The sequence below is a fragment of the Podarcis gaigeae genome (genome assembly GCF_964106915.1).
Source record: "Podarcis gaigeae genome assembly, chromosome: 14".
NCBI lineage: Eukaryota > Metazoa > Chordata > Lepidosauria > Squamata > Lacertidae > Podarcis > Podarcis gaigeae.
The window spans coordinates 13,507,154-13,525,508 of NC_139690.1; the positions used below are offsets into that span (position 1 = coordinate 13,507,154).

General features: G+C 40.7%; 1 protein-coding gene across 4 annotated transcripts in view; it reads right to left on the minus strand.

The window, feature by feature from the left end:
• The window catches only part of FBN1 (fibrillin 1), a 216,037-nt gene that overhangs the window by 90,660 nt on the left and 107,022 nt on the right, over positions 1–18,355 (minus strand). For all 4 annotated transcript variants that reach the window (XM_083712342.1, XM_083712344.1, XM_083712343.1 and 1 more), the window contains exons 14-19: positions 16,522–16,647; positions 13,544–13,666; positions 6,492–6,614; positions 5,321–5,473; positions 2,686–2,739; positions 1,625–1,750 (exon numbers count right to left, since the gene is read on the minus strand). In XM_083712342.1, the coding sequence (XP_083568468.1) occupies positions 1,625–1,750; positions 2,686–2,739; positions 5,321–5,473; positions 6,492–6,614; positions 13,544–13,666; positions 16,522–16,647 (705 nt within the window). The remainder of the gene's footprint in view (positions 1–1,624; positions 1,751–2,685; positions 2,740–5,320; positions 5,474–6,491; positions 6,615–13,543; positions 13,667–16,521; positions 16,648–18,355) is intronic.

The following is an 18,355-nucleotide window of genomic DNA, read 5'->3' on the forward strand; positions in this document are numbered from 1 at the left end:
GAGGGCCCTAGGTTGGGTAACACTGAGCTACACTAACTTCTGTGTTGGAGCAAATACATCCATGTGGACAGACACTGAAAAACACACAGAGAAAGAAGCATCTAAAGGGGTACATACAGAATATTTAAGGCTGTGGTTCCCAATGTGGGGCATATGCCCCACAGGGGGGCAATTTAATTTTTAAGGGGGGCAATTTGAGAATGAGTTAGACCAAATTAATGACCTTTTAGGCTTCCTCCATGTGAATAGGAGTTCACTTTTTGAATAATAAGAATTACATGTCATGGAGAGGGCATCAGGATTTTAGAGAGGCCTAGGTGGGGCATGGGCAAAAAAGGTTGGGAACCACTGATCTGGAGAGAGACTGCATTCCTTTGTCTTTCACCGTGATGATTGAATAAACTAATTGGTAAGAACTCTTTCTTTAAATCTGCTTCATTGCTGCAGATTGTGAACCACTGATTTAAAGCATAAATGCTAGCTTGTAGGGTAGTCAGCAATCAGTTTGGGAAGAGTGTAGCCATAACATCACAGGTGCTGCAAAAAAAAGCATTAAACCAAAACAGAAGAAATGGAAAGGGGAACAAAAGGCTGACCAATCCAACACACTATCCAAGAACAGGACATGACAGCCTGCATCTCCTTTGCAAGTCAGTCCATGCAATTCACAGTGTGGCTTCAGGAAAAGAGCAGGTGCACCGCAGAAAAGGGCCTGCAAATGTAACAGCAACAGGAGGCTGAAGCAAGAGTCTAAACCAGGAACCCCCAAACTTGGCCCTCTGGATGTTTTGGGACAACAATTCCCATCATCCCTGACCACTGGTCCTGTTAGCTAGGGATCATGGGAGTTGTAGTCCCAAAAACATCTGGAGGGCTGAGTTTGGGGATGCCTGAGTCTAAACCATAGGGAACATGGGGATCTGCCTTATGCTCAATCAGACCCACCAGTTCATCTAGCTCTGTGCTGCTCACACGGACTGTCAGCAGCTCTGCAGGGTTTCTTTTTTTTAATTATTTTTTAAAAAATCTTTATTAAACATATTTCACAAAATTATACAACAATATACTATATTGCAATTTATATCCCATCCCATACAAACAAAAAATTTTAAAAAAAGAATACAAGAAATTTAAAAAGACCTAAAGTAGACTTCTGAATATTCTCAAAAAACCTGAATTACACTTGTTATATTTTACACATTATCATACTGTTATATTATTTTCATAAATCTTTTTGATAAAGAAATAAAAAAGAAAAACTGGCTCTCCAGGGTTTCACAAAGTGAATGTCTCACAGCCCTACCTGGAGATGGAAGGGGTTGACCCTGAGACTGTCTGCATGAAGCAAAGATGCTGTACCACTGAGCTATACCCTTCCCCACCATTCATAATCCCTCCAGCCTGTTTTACATGGGGGTGGGGGGAACCCTCCAAAATATGGCGATTGAATTAGTATCTGGCCGTCTGTTAACTAGGAAGACAGGATTACAAAGATGGAAAAGAAGCTAGCTAAAATACCAGGAAGAAACAAGATAGACAAATCAGAAACACTAGATGGAACTAAAGCAGAACAATGAGGCATCATACAGGAATGTGTTAGATAGTAAGATAGGAAACTTCATACCTAAGCAGTTTTTCCCGGATGAATCCACTTCGTACCCAAAATTACAAATGCATTTGTAGGTTCCGCGCAGATTTTCACATATTCCATTGGGGCAAATGTCAGGATCCAGTGCGCATTCATTGATATCTAGAAAACGGAAGGCGTCAAGATTATTATTTTTCACCCTGATGGGAGGATCATTTTCTTTAGTCCATATTTTTAAGCAAACTGGCCCTAATTTGTATTCCACTCTACTCCCACCCGGACCAACATATGGCTCAGAATTCACACTTCTCCAAATTGTGTGCTCCATTTCTTGGCTCAAAACAGATATCAAAGGTGGCATACATACTTCTCCCCCTTTCTTCTTTTAGCTTCACAACAACCCTGTGATGTAGGTAAGGATGAGAGACAGGCCCAAAGTCACCCACTGGACTTAGAGTGGGGATTTGAATCCTAGTCTACAGATCCTAGACTAGCACCCTAACCACTACTCAACACCAGCTCTCTTTTAAATAAATTTTAAATGGTATTTAAATATGAAGTTTCATGTGTTCTTTAATTCTTAAAAAACCACAGATTAATACTAAAAAGGCAAAGGACTTATGAATAAACCCATGTGAAATTGTGCACATACCCAGAAATAACAGATGAATCTGTCCATCCCTAATTTTTTATCCTTTCAGAACAGTAGGAATATAGGAAGCTCCCTTATACTGAGTCATCGAGTCCATTATTGTCTACACCAGGGTTTCCTAAACTTGAGTCTCTAGCTGTTTTTGAACTGCAATTCCCAGGATCCCTAGCTAGCAGGACCAATGGTCAGGGATGATGGGAATTGTAGTCCAAAACAACTGGAGACCCAAGTTTGGGAAACCCTGGTCTATGCTAACTGGTAGCAAAGATGTTTCCCAGCCCTACCTGGAGAGGATGAGGACTGAACCTGGGACCCTCTGCATGCAAAGCAGATTATCTACCACTGAGCTATGGTCCTTCCCTATTACAATTATTAGTAATCATGTTAGATTTTACAATCCTTTCCTCAAATAATGCCAATACCCACTGGTTTTGCACAACCATACCTGTTCCTGCTGCTGTAATGCCTGGGCCACTGCTACAAAGTGCACGGTACTCCTCTGGGGAGAAAAATAAATCAAATCAAACAACTTATTTTTAACACTTTAATACAGGCTTCCTCAAACTCGGCCCTCCAGATGTTTTGAGACTACAATTCCCATCATCCCTGATCACTGGCTAGGGATCATGGGAGTTGTAGGCCAAAAAAATATGGAGGGCTGAGTTTGAGGAAGCTTGCTTTAATAGATGCATTCAGCTCTTTCAAAACAACCATGTCAGAACAGAGCTTTTATAATACCAATAATCTCTGCTTGAAGTTGGAACTGGTGACCCGGTCTGAAGCTACATTGCTCCTCCCACCTAAATTGAAATCAATCTAGAACAGGTGTGGGAAACCTTTGGCCCGTGGGCCAAATTAGGCCATCTGGACCTCAGAGGTTGGCCTGCCAGCTGTTTTGGACAAAACCACGTCCTCATTTCCCATACTTCAATGTCTAGCCTGGACAGACCCACACTGTACATTCAAAGAACATGGCTCCCTGCCCTCCAAAGAATCCTGGGAACTGTAGTTTGTTAAGGGCACTGAAAACTGCAGCTCTGAGAGGGGAAATATAGTTCCCAGGATTCTTTGTAAGAATATTTATATATGCAATTGAAAATTTTGCAGTAGATTAAAGTAAATAGAAAAAGAAAACAGAGACTAGCAACAATAACGAAGTAACGTTAAAATGTAATTAGAGTTACAAAACTATATGTGAATAGATATCCCTCATGTACACATCAGTTCACGAGTCACTTTGGTTTCAGTAAATACTTTCCAAATATCATTAAATTATCTTCGCCTGAAAGTAATCTGTTCATAGGTTGCAAGAGCTGTCATGTCATGCACCTAGTTTCCAGGATTCATAGGGGAAGTCATGTGTTTTAAGTGCATGGCCCTATTCATTCAGAGCAGACAGATGAAGTCTTCCTTCCGAGAGCTGCAAGTTCACGACCACAATATGCATTTCCTGAAAAAAGCCACTCTTCCAACCCCCTGCCCCACACCCACAACCTGAAAATCAAAAGCTGAAAGCTGTCCTATATTTTACCCTCCATGAGCTGGCATCTTTAACAATAGGAGAGGTGCGCAGAACAGCCCAGAATAAATTGTTTCCACATGTGCAAATGTTCTGTTAAATTAATTCAAATACAAAACAGAAGTTAATGGCATTGGGCCATTTACATTTACAAAACGTTTCAGCTCTACTGTGTAAGTTACAAAGGGGGAGCCGATGGCAGCAGGCGGTGCCGTGAAGACCTTTTCCTGGTCTGATAACTTCCCAGCATTTTTGCTGGTATTTTAACTAATGTGGCCTAGAGTGAAACAGTGGACAACAATTCCTCCTTAAAGCTTGCACATCAGCTAAAGCCAGCTTAATTGGTTTCAAGTGATCTTTATTCTCTGTCTCTGTCTTAAAACTGCCAATTCAAATAAAGGTTAAAAATGCACAAGCTTCTCAAGGTACCTTTTCCTCAAAACCAGTGAGCCAATTTCAGTGCTAGACATTCCAGAATACTGTTTTTTCTGAGATATTTGGCCAAGAGGCTACAGTGGGGGGGGGGGTTTAATTTTTAAAAATGCATACAATCTGAACAGAGCTTCCCTTTTTTGTGTGAGAGAGATATCTATAGATGATAGATAGATAGATAGATAGATAGATAGATAGATAGATAGATAGATATAGATAGATGATAGAGATAGACAGACAGACAGACAGATAGATAGATAGATAGATAGATGATAGATAGATAGATAGATAGATAGATAGATAGATAGATAGATATAGATAGATGATATAATGCATCCATAACTTACAAGCATAAATATATGTAAATTATTTGGCTTGTTCCATGTTCTGAAAAGAAACTGCAATACCTTGCAATACATTTTTGTTTCTCCCCCTTCCTCTGTTCTCTGATGCATCTAATTTTAGACGGCAAAATCCCTGAGGCAGGGTACTGAGAAGCTTACAATATCTAATCCTTCATAAAGTGCCACACATATTTATGGATTATTATTATTATTATTATTATTATTATTATCATCATCATCATTATCTGCCATTGGAACAAGATTTGTTGGAAATCTTGCCTAGCACAATTTGTGGTAACAGAAAAGACTCTTGTCACACATCAGGTTGAGATTTCTCTTCAAACACAGTGAATGAGAAGGCCATAAGCTGGGGAGGTGCAAACATTTTATGCACCTTTAAATGAATGCCAAATTTTATGTCATGATGATACACAAATTTGAAAGTAAAGAAAAATATATATAAACCACAAAATATGTAGAAATGTACCAAAATAGAATCTGCAATTGACTTTCACTATAGGAATTCATACTATCAAATTCTAAGGAATATTCACTAGAAAAATTCATCGATCATGACCTATGCAGTTTCACAAGCAAACAGCTTTCCCCCTTAGCTGCTCAATACACTAAGTAGAGGTTTTTAAAAGTGCACAGCAGTGTATAAGTCATGTAAGATTTTTGAAAGGTACCTTCTATTAAGACATTATTAGAGTGTGGCCTGCTGTGGCAATTTTGAACACTTTTAAAATTATGACAGAAAGACGCAAATCTAAATCATGTTGTACCTGAACTTTGTGCGGGACAAGGCCGGCAAGGTTCTCCAAATGCATAATCAGTGTTGGCACAACAACATTCCGATTTAGTGACGGCTCCAGATAATGGTTTAACACATTGACCTCTCCTGTATTCACCATAGCATGTGCTTCGCATATGTGTATCTAAATGAGAGACAGAGAAATAGCCAATAAGATAACCAATTCAACAACAATAATGCCACAAAGTTGTAGAAAAACGCCACACCGCTAAGGCTAGGTTTCATATACTGTTCTACACCTCGCCCCCAGCTTCTCCTCTTCTGCACCCCCCTGTTCCTTTTATTGTCTAAATGCTGAGCTATGGAAAACATTCATTACTGCCAAGCAAATAGGGTTTTAAAAAATATATATTAAAAAATCCCCCACTGGTCTTAGTTATAATACATATGTTCTTGAAAAGTATTACTCCAAATGTAACAAGGCAAGTCTGACCAACTTTGGATAATCCCAGCTGCAGAACAAATGAAAAGGCTGTCAAGTAATTTAGCTTAACTTTAGATGCTTCAATCTCTTTGAGATACAACCTCCCTGAAGGCTTCACACTCTGCTTAATAAAACAATTCAGCTTCCTCTCTTTGCACTTTTTAGTCAAGGACTTAAAATGCAGAGGAAAGTCAGTTTTGCTTGGCTAGGGTGTGGTCTGAAGGAATATGAAGCCACAACCTTGCTGAAACAAAAAGGGCCTCAATGAGTTTCTGCTGGGGAACCACACAAATGCCTCCTCAGGTTCCACGATGAGCAAAAAGCAGGATATAACATGTCACAAATTATGTTGCATAGTACCTATCTTGTTCTGTATTTGTTAGGAAAGCAGGAGCACATGGTCTTGATAAGGCTTCCTCAACTTTGGCCCTCCAGATGTTTTGGTACTACAGTTCCCATCATCCCAGACCACTGGTCCTGCTAGCTAGGGATCATGGGAGTTGTAGGCCAAAAACATCTGGAGGGCCAAGGTTGAGGAAGCCTGGTCTTGATTGTAGAGACTCCCTTCTCACGGAGGCTTACCAAAGACATATCCTAGTGTAACACTTTTCTACCTGAGCTAGTTTACGAGTCACAGACAGATGGCATGTTCTACAACTATTTGTGGTTTTTAATCTAGAACTGAATTGTAGCTGCCGGCGTAACAAGCTTATCTTACCAACACATACACGCCCATCCAGCCCAACGGCAAGACCAGGGAGACATTCACATCGGAAGGAGCCTTCGGTATTCACACAGTGCCCATTCATGCATATTCCAGATGTCTCACACTCGTCAATGTCTGCCAAAGAACAGAATAGGTTACATAAGAAATTAAAAATTAAAGCAGTTTTCATTTACTTGATCTGATATGTGCATATTCCATTTTGCTTATTCATAGTGTATCCAGATAAAAGAGAAAAGGGAATTCATTCAATAACTTGTTACTTAGCAAAAGTAACTTAAAACAACATTAGCTCATCCCATGAAACAAAAGCATAATTGAGAGGAAGCTGTCCCATTCTCTGAGTGGGATAATTACAAAACCTCCGAATTGAATGTTCCTCCTTCACAAAGGATATATTTTCATACAATCCCAGGAGAACAATAATCCAAAAACGAATGATACATATGCAAGAAAACTATGGGAGGAATAAAAACCATTTGGATACTGTTTCACAAGAGGGCAAAAATTCTTAATTGCCAAATCTCTTTTCTATCAAGCTTAAATAGATGCTTGGTTCTCCCAGGACCTGGGAGTCACTTTGCAGAAATGCCTGGCAGACAACACAGGCAGGATCCAACAGGAAGAAGCCTAGGAAGGACATTTCTAAAACCCTTCTTCGAGGTTTTAGAAATAAGGTTGAAACCTGACAGGAGTTATGCTGAAGTAGGCCTATAATGTGAAGGAATAAAAGTGTACCCTGGCCAAAAAAAACTTTGGCCAATAAAACCCTCAACAACTATTGAAATATGGCAACCCTATATATACTCTATTGATCACTGTGCTCTACAGGAGATACCATCTTATCAGAAGGTCCATTTTGAATGCCAGAGGAATTGGGCCTTTAGTGTAGTGGATATACTTATCTCAGTCTGCATTGGAAGTATTTTTAAATGTTTGTATATACAGAATTGTTTTCCATTGTATATTTTATTGTTGTAAGCCACCCTGGGACCTTATAGTAAAAGTGAGGCAAGAAATGGAATGAATGGAATCAACAATCAGAAGCTGGGGAGAAGAGGGGTCAGGTGATGCCCAAAAGTATCTGAGTCAGTTTTATTCACTGATCTAAGCAACTACTGTGTGATTTCTCCTGCTGGATTTAAACGAATTCTATTACATTGTTTTACTCTGTATTGCTTTTAAAAGTGCTATTTGTGTTATACAGTCATACCTCGGCTCCCGAGCACCTTGGGAGTCAAACGTTCTGGTTCCTGAACGATCGAAAACCGGAAGTGAATGTTTCGGCTTTTGAACATTCTTTTGGAAGCCGGACGTCCAACGGGGCTTCCGGGGCTTCCGATTGGCTGCAGGAAGTTCCTGCAACCAATCTGAAGCCACGCTTTGGAAGTCAAATGTTTTGGAAGTCGAACAGATTTCCAGAACAGATTCTGTTCGACTTCCGATGTATGACTGTAATATTATTTTCACAAAGAACACTTTTTAGTGATCTAAGCTCGATGGTAAGTGCTCTATGAAGCTGTTCCTTCTGATGATTGTGGACCACCTCTGCCTTGCCCACAACTTGGGTGGCTGGGTCTAATTGTGTCTGTCATAGACAGCAAGCTGGTACAAGCTTTTTTGGTCCAGTGCCAAAGTTCAGAAATAGGAAGTTTCCTTGGAATGAGTGAGCCCTCTTGCCAGGTCTACTTGGGAGATGCTGAGGTTGAACCTGAGACTTTCTGCATGTAAAGTAGATGCTCTATGAATGAGCTATGGGTCCTTCCACCAAAGATCCTAAATTTAATCCCTGGCACTTCCAGGTAGGGCTGGGGTAGACTCCTGTCAGAAACCTTGGATAGCTGCTGCCAGTCAATATAGACAATACTAGCTAGAAGGACCAATAAATAGGCACTTTCCTCCTTTCCTATGGCAAATATGTGGGATATTCTGTTTGGGGCAGGTGGTTAGGCCAATCAACACTGTGCCTTTCAGGTGTTGTGGAATACAATTCCCATCAGCCTCAGCCAGCATGACCAACATCCATGGATGAATGGAATTGTAGCCTGAAACATCTGCAGGGCATAACATTGGCTGCTCCTGTGTTTGATGTCTTCCAACTTCACATAATTTTGCCTTTGTTCTGCAACACTGTACCGCACAGCATGTCCCCCAGCATTGACCAAATTGGAAAACGATTTGGTACCAATCACCCTTTGAGTTCGTATGCCAAATTACTCAAGCTTTTGTAAAAAAACAAAACAAAACCTCTGTCCCAGCAGGAAGCAAACAACATTTTCCCCCTGCTACGGTGATCATCTACTTTTCTAAAAAAAAACCTCTAAGGATTAAAGAAGGGGATATTTTTGAAATATTGTGTGGGAGGATGTGTAACATTTCACAATGTAATCACATCGTAACAGCTCGCTTTAATATACACAAAAATCGGCATGTGTGACATTTTCTTCTTTTCACCCCTCAACCTTAAAAGGGCAAGTACAGAGCAAAACACCTCTGTGTTTTACTTAGCTTGTGTTGTTTGGCACCAAGAATGGTGTTGCTGATCCAAGAGTTGGTGTTCTGATTGTATTTTAATATATGTATGCCTAAGACACATTAGCATCCAACCTCCCGCCTTGGGCCAGAAAGGTGAACAAATGAAGCCTTTCCGCAGTTTCCAAATTGGCCATTATCTTAACGTTTTATTTGCCTCTATTCAAACAAAATATGGATTTTAAAAGGTGAGCCCTAGGGCCACACTGCAAAGGCCTTTTTTATTTTATCAAGCTTTCAGCGTTGGTTAAATTTGTGTCCCTGTTTTTCACGCTGCGTTGTTTCATCCTACTCGTGGTTTTATTGTAGTAAAAGCATCCCCTGATTTGCGTGGGGGTTGTGTTCCTGGCCCCTGCACACGTCAGCAAAGCACGCATAAGCCCACCCTGCCCCATTCTGGGTCCAAAAGGACCCACGAGTCAGCAGTCATGCATCAATTGAACACACACAAAATGATCACTGCCTGTATATTGATTACCACTCTTGCACATATGGCTCTCAATTGTAAACTATATGCTAATCTCCGTCAGCAATTTCTAGATCAACTCTGTATCCCCAAATGGAAACCAGAGTCGGAGGTCATACATTTTCTATTACTGGGGAATGATCAGGAGCTCACCAAGTTAGTGGCTAAATATCTCTACTTTGTTTTTCATCGTTGAAATACACTGCAGACGTCTGATCTCCCTGGAGACCAAGAGATGTGATGATTGAGTACTCTGCCTCCTCCTTTCTTTTAGCAAATGTTTTGTGCCACTGGGGAAGTGGTAATTTTGTATTGATTTGTTTTGGATGTTTGTATGTGAAGCCAATAAAAGGTTTGATGATGATGTTGATTACAGCAATTTGAACTGTTTCTATTGTGTTTTCTTTGTTTTGTCAACTTTTTCTATATGCCACTTTGAGTTTATTTTATACAGAAAAAGTGGAATATAAATTCCTGTATTAAAAATGCATGGACAAAATGTGGTCCCAAGAAGGTAGAAACCTTAGCTGTTGCTTATCTTCAAGCATAGCAGAATCCCACTACTCACAAATCTGGGGACGGGGTTTTTCTTAAAAAAAAAAATGAGAAGGATAGTAGTATGAAGTGTCTCTCAAATCTTGGCTCTTCAAATCTCTGGAGACAGAATGGCCTAACTGATCCAGAAGTCTAGACTTGAACACATTTACGTGCTTAACACTTTGACTATAAAGCTTTGTACAAGCGTTGAAAGGTATAAGAAGGGGGAAGCACTATAAAACAGTTCCAGTTTTCAACAGAAATTATTAGCTGAACAGCTTGCCATTTTGGAAAAAAATCAAAATACTTCTCATTTGATGCACTGCTGCTAGGCACACCTTTTTGGAAGAATACTCTCTCCCATTTGGCTTTAACACACTGAACTGAACACGGGAGTTTCTTTCTATGAATGTGATGTCTCTTTATATTGAATGGTTTCAATGCTTTCACTTGTTTGCTTGTTTCAAATCCAAACAAATTCACTCATTGTTTAAGTCCCAAACTAAATGCTTATGAAACACATCCTCACTGGCATCATCTACTATTACCGGTGCCAGAAACAGGGTAAAGGTAAAGGTACCCCTGCCCATACGGGCCAGTCTTGACAGACTCTAGGGTTGTGCGCTCATCTCACTTAAGAGGTTGGGGGCCAGCGCTGTCCGAAGACACTTCCAGGTCACGTGGCCAGCGTGACGAAGCTGCTCTGGTGAGCCGGCACCAGCGCAGCACACGGAAACGCCGTTTACCTTCCCGCTATAAAGCGGTACCTATTTATCTACTTGCACTTAGGGGTGCTTTCAAACTGCTAGGTGGGCAGGAGCCGGGACTGAACGACGGGAGCTCACCCCGCCGCGGGGATTCAAACCGCCGACCATACGATCGGCAAGTCCTAGGCACTGAGGTTTTACCCACAGCACCACCCGCCACAGTGTAGTTTGTACTATATATTTACAAAGGTAAAAATACATGAACAACTTTCTGACCCAAAGGTTAACCCTTTTACCAATATACTAGCACTGCAGTATCAGCTCTGCAAATGCAGGGATAAAAATACTGCCCTACGTTACAGGCCCGCTGCACTGAAATCAAGTGCTTTCAATGTTTGAAGCATGCTGTTATTCGTAGTAGTCGTCTGTTTTATTATGTGCCAGACTTACGACAATATTAAAAATCAGAAAGTAACAGCAGACAAGAAGCAATGTTTTATTTGCTATTATTATTACCAAACTATTTTTAGACCATTATGTGAGGGACTAAAACTCACTGAGCTGGGGACTATTCACTAGTTGACCTGCTATGGCGCCATAGATTCCACAGCAGAGAGCTGGAACATCTGAGAGCTAGGGTGGGGGGGCTTGTAACATCTTTGCTCCAGCATCACTTCCTGCATCTGCCACCAGAGAAAGGGGTTCTGAGAGACAGCAGCAACAGCCAACCAGTGAGGAAGTCCTAGTTAGTGTGGGACTAACACCTAGCTGCTTCAACAGTCAGTTCTAGGCTCCAGAATAGCATCCGTTGGCACACTGGAGAACAGGGATGGTGGAGAGCAAAACCTTATATATACCTTTGCCCTGCTGTAGTGACTATTGCATCGTTGTCTGTTTTACTGTGTTTTAAATATATTGTAAGATGCCTTAAGAACTTTGTTTAGCGGGTGGGGTATAAAAACAGCTAAATAATTAAATTACTCATTCAAAAACATATCTCAGTGGTTATGATTTAAAACAATGATATGCACCATTCAAACATTCACTATAAATCTTTTAAGTATCAATATTAAGTCTATTTGCTGTCTGGATCCTAGACACAGATCCTCACTGCCTGATGCAATAGGCAATATGGTTTAAACTGAGTTAAGGTGCAATCCTATGCATGTTTATTCAGATCTTTCTCACTGTGTTCAATGAAATTTGCAAAGCATTTTTCCTTAGGAGTAGGTATCAATGGGATTTACTCCCGCAGAAGTGGGTATAAGAATTTAGCCACTCAGGCAAGGGTGCAGAAGACTTCAGAGGAGTAATGCAATTCCGTGCATGTTTACTCAGAAGCAAGTCCCACTGTTTTTAATGCTGTTCCCAGGTAGGTGTGCCAAATACTGCAACCTTAATAGTTCTTTTTCAAAGCAGGCTAACAAAGCCATTACATCCTGTGGGTTCTTTGCAACTCTTTGGGGAGTGAAGTGTCACGTGTGATACAGGCTAGCTTACCTGGGGGATTTCAAACCTCTCATATTGTCAACAAACCTTTCTGCTGATGCCTCAAATCCCTGAAGCTAAAACATTTGTATTTTATGAAAAGAAAAATCTGTTTTAAAATTGGCTCATTTTTTAATTTATTTTTTACTACTTGCTCCTGTTTCTGGTTAGTGCTTACAAATCTGCTGAAAATGGGACAAATTAGAATTATAAGCACTTGATTCCTTATGGCATAAGAATGTAAGTACAGTGGTGCCTCGCAAGATGAAAAGAATCCGCTCTGTGAGTCTCTTCGTCTAGCGGTTTTTTGTCTTGCGAAGCAAGCCCATTGACGGCTTAGCGGATTAGCGCTATTAGCGTCTTTTAGCGGCTTATCGGCTTAGCAGATAAGCGGATAAGCAGCTTAGCGGCTTAGAAAAGGGGGGGGAAGGAAAAAAACCCCGCAGGAACTCACAAGACATTTTCGTCTTGCAAAGCAAGCCCATAGGAAATTCGTTTTGCGAAGCACCTCCAAAACGGAAAACTCTTTTGTCTAGCGAGTTTTCCGTCTTGTGAGGCATTTGTCTTGCGAGGCACCACTGTACAGTGTAATGACATCATGTAGCGTTTATTTGCTGGTTCTTTAGTCCACTGTGGGGGAATACATAGCTGCTATAGCAAAATGAGAGCAAGCTATTGCGATGTGATCCCTTGCTCGGAGCTAGAAATGAGGCTCTTAAGCAAAGAAATATACCACTTGGAAAGTCATGGTTTACATCACAGGATCCTGGGAACTGGTGTTTGTTAAGGGTGCTGACAGTTGTTAGGAGACCCCGATCCTCCTTCACAGAGCTATAATTTCCATAGTGGTTTAACAGTCAAACTCTCTTCCTAGGGAAATTTGGGGGTCGTAGCTCTGAGAGAATTTTCAGCATTCATTACTACAACCTTATTTAGGCACATGAGATAAAGCAGGGGAAGCAGAAGAAGAAACAAGATTTTTATTTTTATTTTTTTCCCTTTTCTTTGTCAACTGCTAGACACTGTAATGCGCCATCAGGAACACAGGAAATGCCCTGGGAAAATAAGGGTCCTACTGGCCAGGCTATCCCTGTAATCAACATGGGAATCCATCTATGTGGACTAAATACCAGGCACTGGTCTGATGTCAAGTCATATGGATGGATAGAAACCAGCCTTGGCTAAAGTACCTTACTCAAGGGGACAGGTCAGGACACCAGAAATGCTCATGCTATAACCAACACCACCACATCATAGCATCATATGTCTTATCACAAATATATAGCACATGGTACCATTTGCAGTTGGGTTCTTACCTCTGCAGTAACGTCCATCTGAAGCTAGCTGAAAGCCAGGTTTGCAAATGCACTTGAAACTTCCATCTTCATTGATGCACATCCCATTAAGACACATATTCCGTATGCTACATTCATCCATATCTATAAAATCATGGAGAAAAGCAGACATTCATCATGTTGATTAGATATGCGTGAAAGTGTTAACCTGAGCCCTGAACTGAAGTTACCAGAGTGGGTGCAGTTGGGCAGGTCCACAGCATCCTCTCTATCTCTTTATGCAATGCTATAAGCCATGCAACATGGCTCCCCGCAAGTGAACATAATCTCTCTAAAATGATATTTTAAAGCCTGTATCTTTGCTAACCCAAAGATTGTACGGTCCTTTTTGCAAGGAAACCATGTTTCTTTTAAAGTCATTTGGAAACTTTTTTTCATCTTTGTTTAGCTGCCAGCAGATGGAGATTTGTTTGCTGTAACTTCTGGAAACTGTGATTAAAATATTATTTGCAAAGCCAAGTATCTGTGATTTATTCTAGCCTAAGTATTTTCATGGGGACCATTTGTTTAAAGGTGGATGGGGGCAGATGTAAATCTAAGCAAGTTTTTAATGTGTTTGCAGCAATCGCCATTGTCCTTAACTCTGCTACAGGAGGTTTTCCCAAACCTCTCTCTTCAACAGTCAGTGCCTGGATTTAACAAGTGATTCCATTCTTCTGGTAATTACATAGCAGGAAGGGGCTTAATGGGCATGATTTATATTACCACCCAACTTGCCAAACCTTGCCTTGTAAAGAGACGTTTATACACATAATATCCTGACATGGAATGTTGCATAGCACATTGGCTATCAAAGATGAGGTCAACCAGGAGTGCTATTGCACACACACACAAAAACAAGTTACAAGAATACAAGATATATGGCCTGATCTTCTACACACTTACTTAGAAGAAACTCACAATGTATTCAACATGCTTACTCAATGTAAATTTGCATAGGATTGTAGCCCCTGTTGACAGTATTTCCTATCTTTCTATTCGGTTCTTCATCTATTTAAACAAATAGATGAAATACAGAATCATGTTTGGCCAAAATAAATCCAAGTTCAGAGTGTAGATCAAATTCACAGCCAAAAAGACTTAACTCTTAATATCTTCATTTATGTACTGCGTGGCTTTAGACAGGTATATGATTGAATTTGGGCATGGAAACTGGGCCATTATAGTGTAACAGAGACAATTACTTCAGAAGCTGACGCAATTCAATATGCTCACAGACATTTTGGCAGCGTTCTTAGTGGAATGAAAAATGTTTTAGCAGATTGTTCTCTGCATTTCACTGGTTCTCATTACCGTTAACACATGGGATTTGGTGGGGTGGGGCAGATGTTAGACTGAAAGGCTATGATGGGTTTCCAGATATATATTTCAGTGATATGGATATGCAGATATGATACCCAAAAGCAGCCTGAACTTTTGATCATTCCCCCACAAAAGTAGGATGAAATACAGATTTCTAAAAGGTCTGTCTCTACCAAGGATTAACAAAAATTACTACTAGCAGTTACCTCTAGATCATAATGACATTAGAACTATATTTGAGACCAAGATACTTCTCTTAATACTGCAGCTGTCTTGCATTGAAATTACTCCTCTAGACATGGCATGTTTACTTTTCACTTACATTCTAAATCAGACAAAAATAATTTATGATTTTTTAAAATGTGTATCTATCCCAAGTAGGAATGTTGGCATTAAATCTTCAAGCTGAATCACTAAGATAATATTCTGCCAAAAATGTTTCTACAACCAGTGCCTGAAATTCTTTTTAATGTATGAACAGATCATTGGAAACTCTCCCAAGAACCTTGGGAAATATGATAAAAGAACATTCTCTTTTCTTCTTTTAAAGGTTAAGGGTCTAGGAGGTAAGAACACATCAAATTATGTTTACATTTCCTAAAAGAGAGGCAACTCTTTAAAGCTCAGGAAATGTTGCAATAAGATCCCATCAGGCATGTTAATTACTCAATATAGCTACAAGTTCATGATACAGCTAGTACAGACCTCTCAAGGGCAGACTGTCCACGACAGGCTAGAGCACAGTTTCAAACTTAGGTCTCCAGCTGTTGTTGGACTGCAGTTTCCATCATCCCTAGCTAGCAGGACCAGTGGTCAAGGGTGATGGGAATTGTAGTCTAAAAAAAACCATCTGGAGACCCAAGTTTGGGAAACACTGGGCTAGAGGGAAGTACTAATTGTCTTGCAGAAACCACGTCAGGCATTGCTAATGGGGCTCTATAACTGGGCATGCAAAGTTGTTCACAGGACGTTGTATCCAATGTTAGTTCTACTTGAAGTAATCCCACTAAACTTAATGGTTTACATACTTAGCTGTTTTCTTGGGCTTTCCAGGCACAGGCCTGTGCTTTAAAGCTCTGTGTCCAAGCACTAAGTATTTATTTATTTATTTAGCCAAAGACTATTCCCCACAAAAATCCGGCTCTTTTTGAAAGCTGAAGCACAACAAATGGCAATTTGGGTTTTCAGTGGGTTTGCTCTGATTCAGAGGTAAAGAGTGAGTTTTCATGGGGAAAGCTAAAGAGCAAACCAAAAAACCAGGAGAACCATTATGCCAACAAGGAAGTCCTCCGAGTCTTATAAAAGCTTATAGTTCCAGTGTGTTCCTTGGCCTGAGTCATGAGGAGACCACACTCATAGGAGCCTGGCCAGACAATGCTTTGCTGGCTATCCCTTTCTGAACTCTTCCTTAGCTGCTCACCTATGAAACAGTTGTGAAACTTCTGGAAAATATTGCTAGGAGTTGGAAAGAGGATATAGGGCCTCTATACAGGACTATGATTTCAAACACTATATAGTTTTTACTGATAAGCTGCCTACTTGCCCAGCGATAGGACAGCCTGTGTACACATTCACACAAAGGCAGTTATTACACGGATAAAAGGAAGAATACTCTTAAGAAATTAGATGACCCTAACCTTCACAGTTTCTCCCATCAGCCGACACATGAAAGCCAGCGTTGCAAACACAGTGGAAGCTGCCGTCTGTGTTTATGCACCGACCATTGTTACATATCCGGCCATTCTGCAAGCATTCATCAATATCTGGAACAGAAGAAAATGAAGATGTAAATCTAACAATGGTGCTTATTTGCATGTGTGTGTGTGTGTGTGTGTGTGTGTGTGTGTGGAGAGAGAGAGAGAGAGAGAGAGAGAGAGAGAGAGAGAGAGAGAGAGGTTTAATTGACTGAATTGCCTAGAAGCTACAAAAACAATCAAACCAAAGTCGAGCACATTTAAATTTTGCTGCCTTTTATGGGTGAGATTCGAACACATGCTTTGAATCTTTACCACTTGAATCAATGGGTTTTTTAAGTGTAACATGCACACTGTGATGGTGGAAATCAGGTCTGCCCATCCAGTTAAGGACAGTACACTTGTTCTGTTCTTGCTACATCTAAGGCGGCATGAAGTCAAAAGTTTCCCAAAAGTGACTCCCCCTGACTCCATTAAGAGACAGCATTCCAGGCCACCCCACCAGGCTATGGACAGGAAGCACTCTTTACTTGTGTTGCAATAATCTGCTTATCACGTTCGTACTGCACCCTTCCTCCAAGTTGTTTAGGGCAGCATTGACGGGACTATTCCCTATAATCGCAAAATGCAATCCCAGGGTCTATAATCACTAGCTCCAGATCACTGAACAGAAAGAACAGGATGAAACTGCCAAGTCCAGTTTTTATCCAGCAACACTCATATTGCTTGTGGTGGGAAAGTTTCATTAAATCATACGTTTAAAGTGAATAATGCCAGGTAGGTGGGAGGGGGACCCCACTATTTAATAGTTGGTGACAGATGTACCGAATTTTTCGTTCTATAAGATGCACTTTTCCCCTCCTAAAAAGTAAGGGGAAATGTGTGTGGGTCTTATGGAGCGAATGCAGGCTGCGCAGCTTTCGCTGGAGCCAGGAGAGCTTCAGCGAAATGGAGAGAAACTGAGCCCTTCCATTTCTCCTCCCGCTCTGCTGGAGAGGCGCTGAGCAGAGAGGGAGAGAATTTGTTTTTTCTTGTTCTCCTCCTCTAAAACTAGGTGCGTCTTATGGTCGGGTGCGTCTTATGGAGTGAAAAATACAGTAATATTTTTAAAGCAGTGGGGCATTCACTGACCCAGACATCTCTTGCATCTCCAGCGTCAAACTCTGAAACAAACAGTTTTGCATGTTTGTTGCATAAAACAGCTGTGGATGGCACTAGAGGAATGTATGGCTAAATTGATTGATATACACACAGTCCTTATATTTTTTAAGTCTGCTAAAGCATATGGGGCAGGGGGTAAGAAAGACATCTCCATGAATTTTCCTAATCCTCTTTTAAGACCCTCCAAGTTAGTGGCCATCACTGCCTCCTGCAGAAGTGAGTTCCATAGTTTATGCACTGTGTGAATAAGTACCTTCTTTTATCTGTCCTGAATCTTCCTACATTCATCTTCGTTAGATGGGCTCGAATTCAAGTGTTAGGAGAAAGGGAGAAAGACTTTTCTCTATCCATTTCCTCCATGCCATGCATAATTTTATAAACTTCTATCATGCCACCACTTGCTCGCCTTTTTGCTAAACTAAAAAGTGTGTGCTTTCCTCATAGGTGAGTTGCTTCATCCCCCTCGATCATTTTGGCTGCCCTTCTCTGAACCTTTTCCAACTGTACAATATCCTTTTTGAGCTGAGGTGACCAGAACCATACACGGTATTCCCAAAGCAGTCTCGCCATTGATTTGCATAACAGCATTATTATATTGGTAGTTTTATTTTCCTTT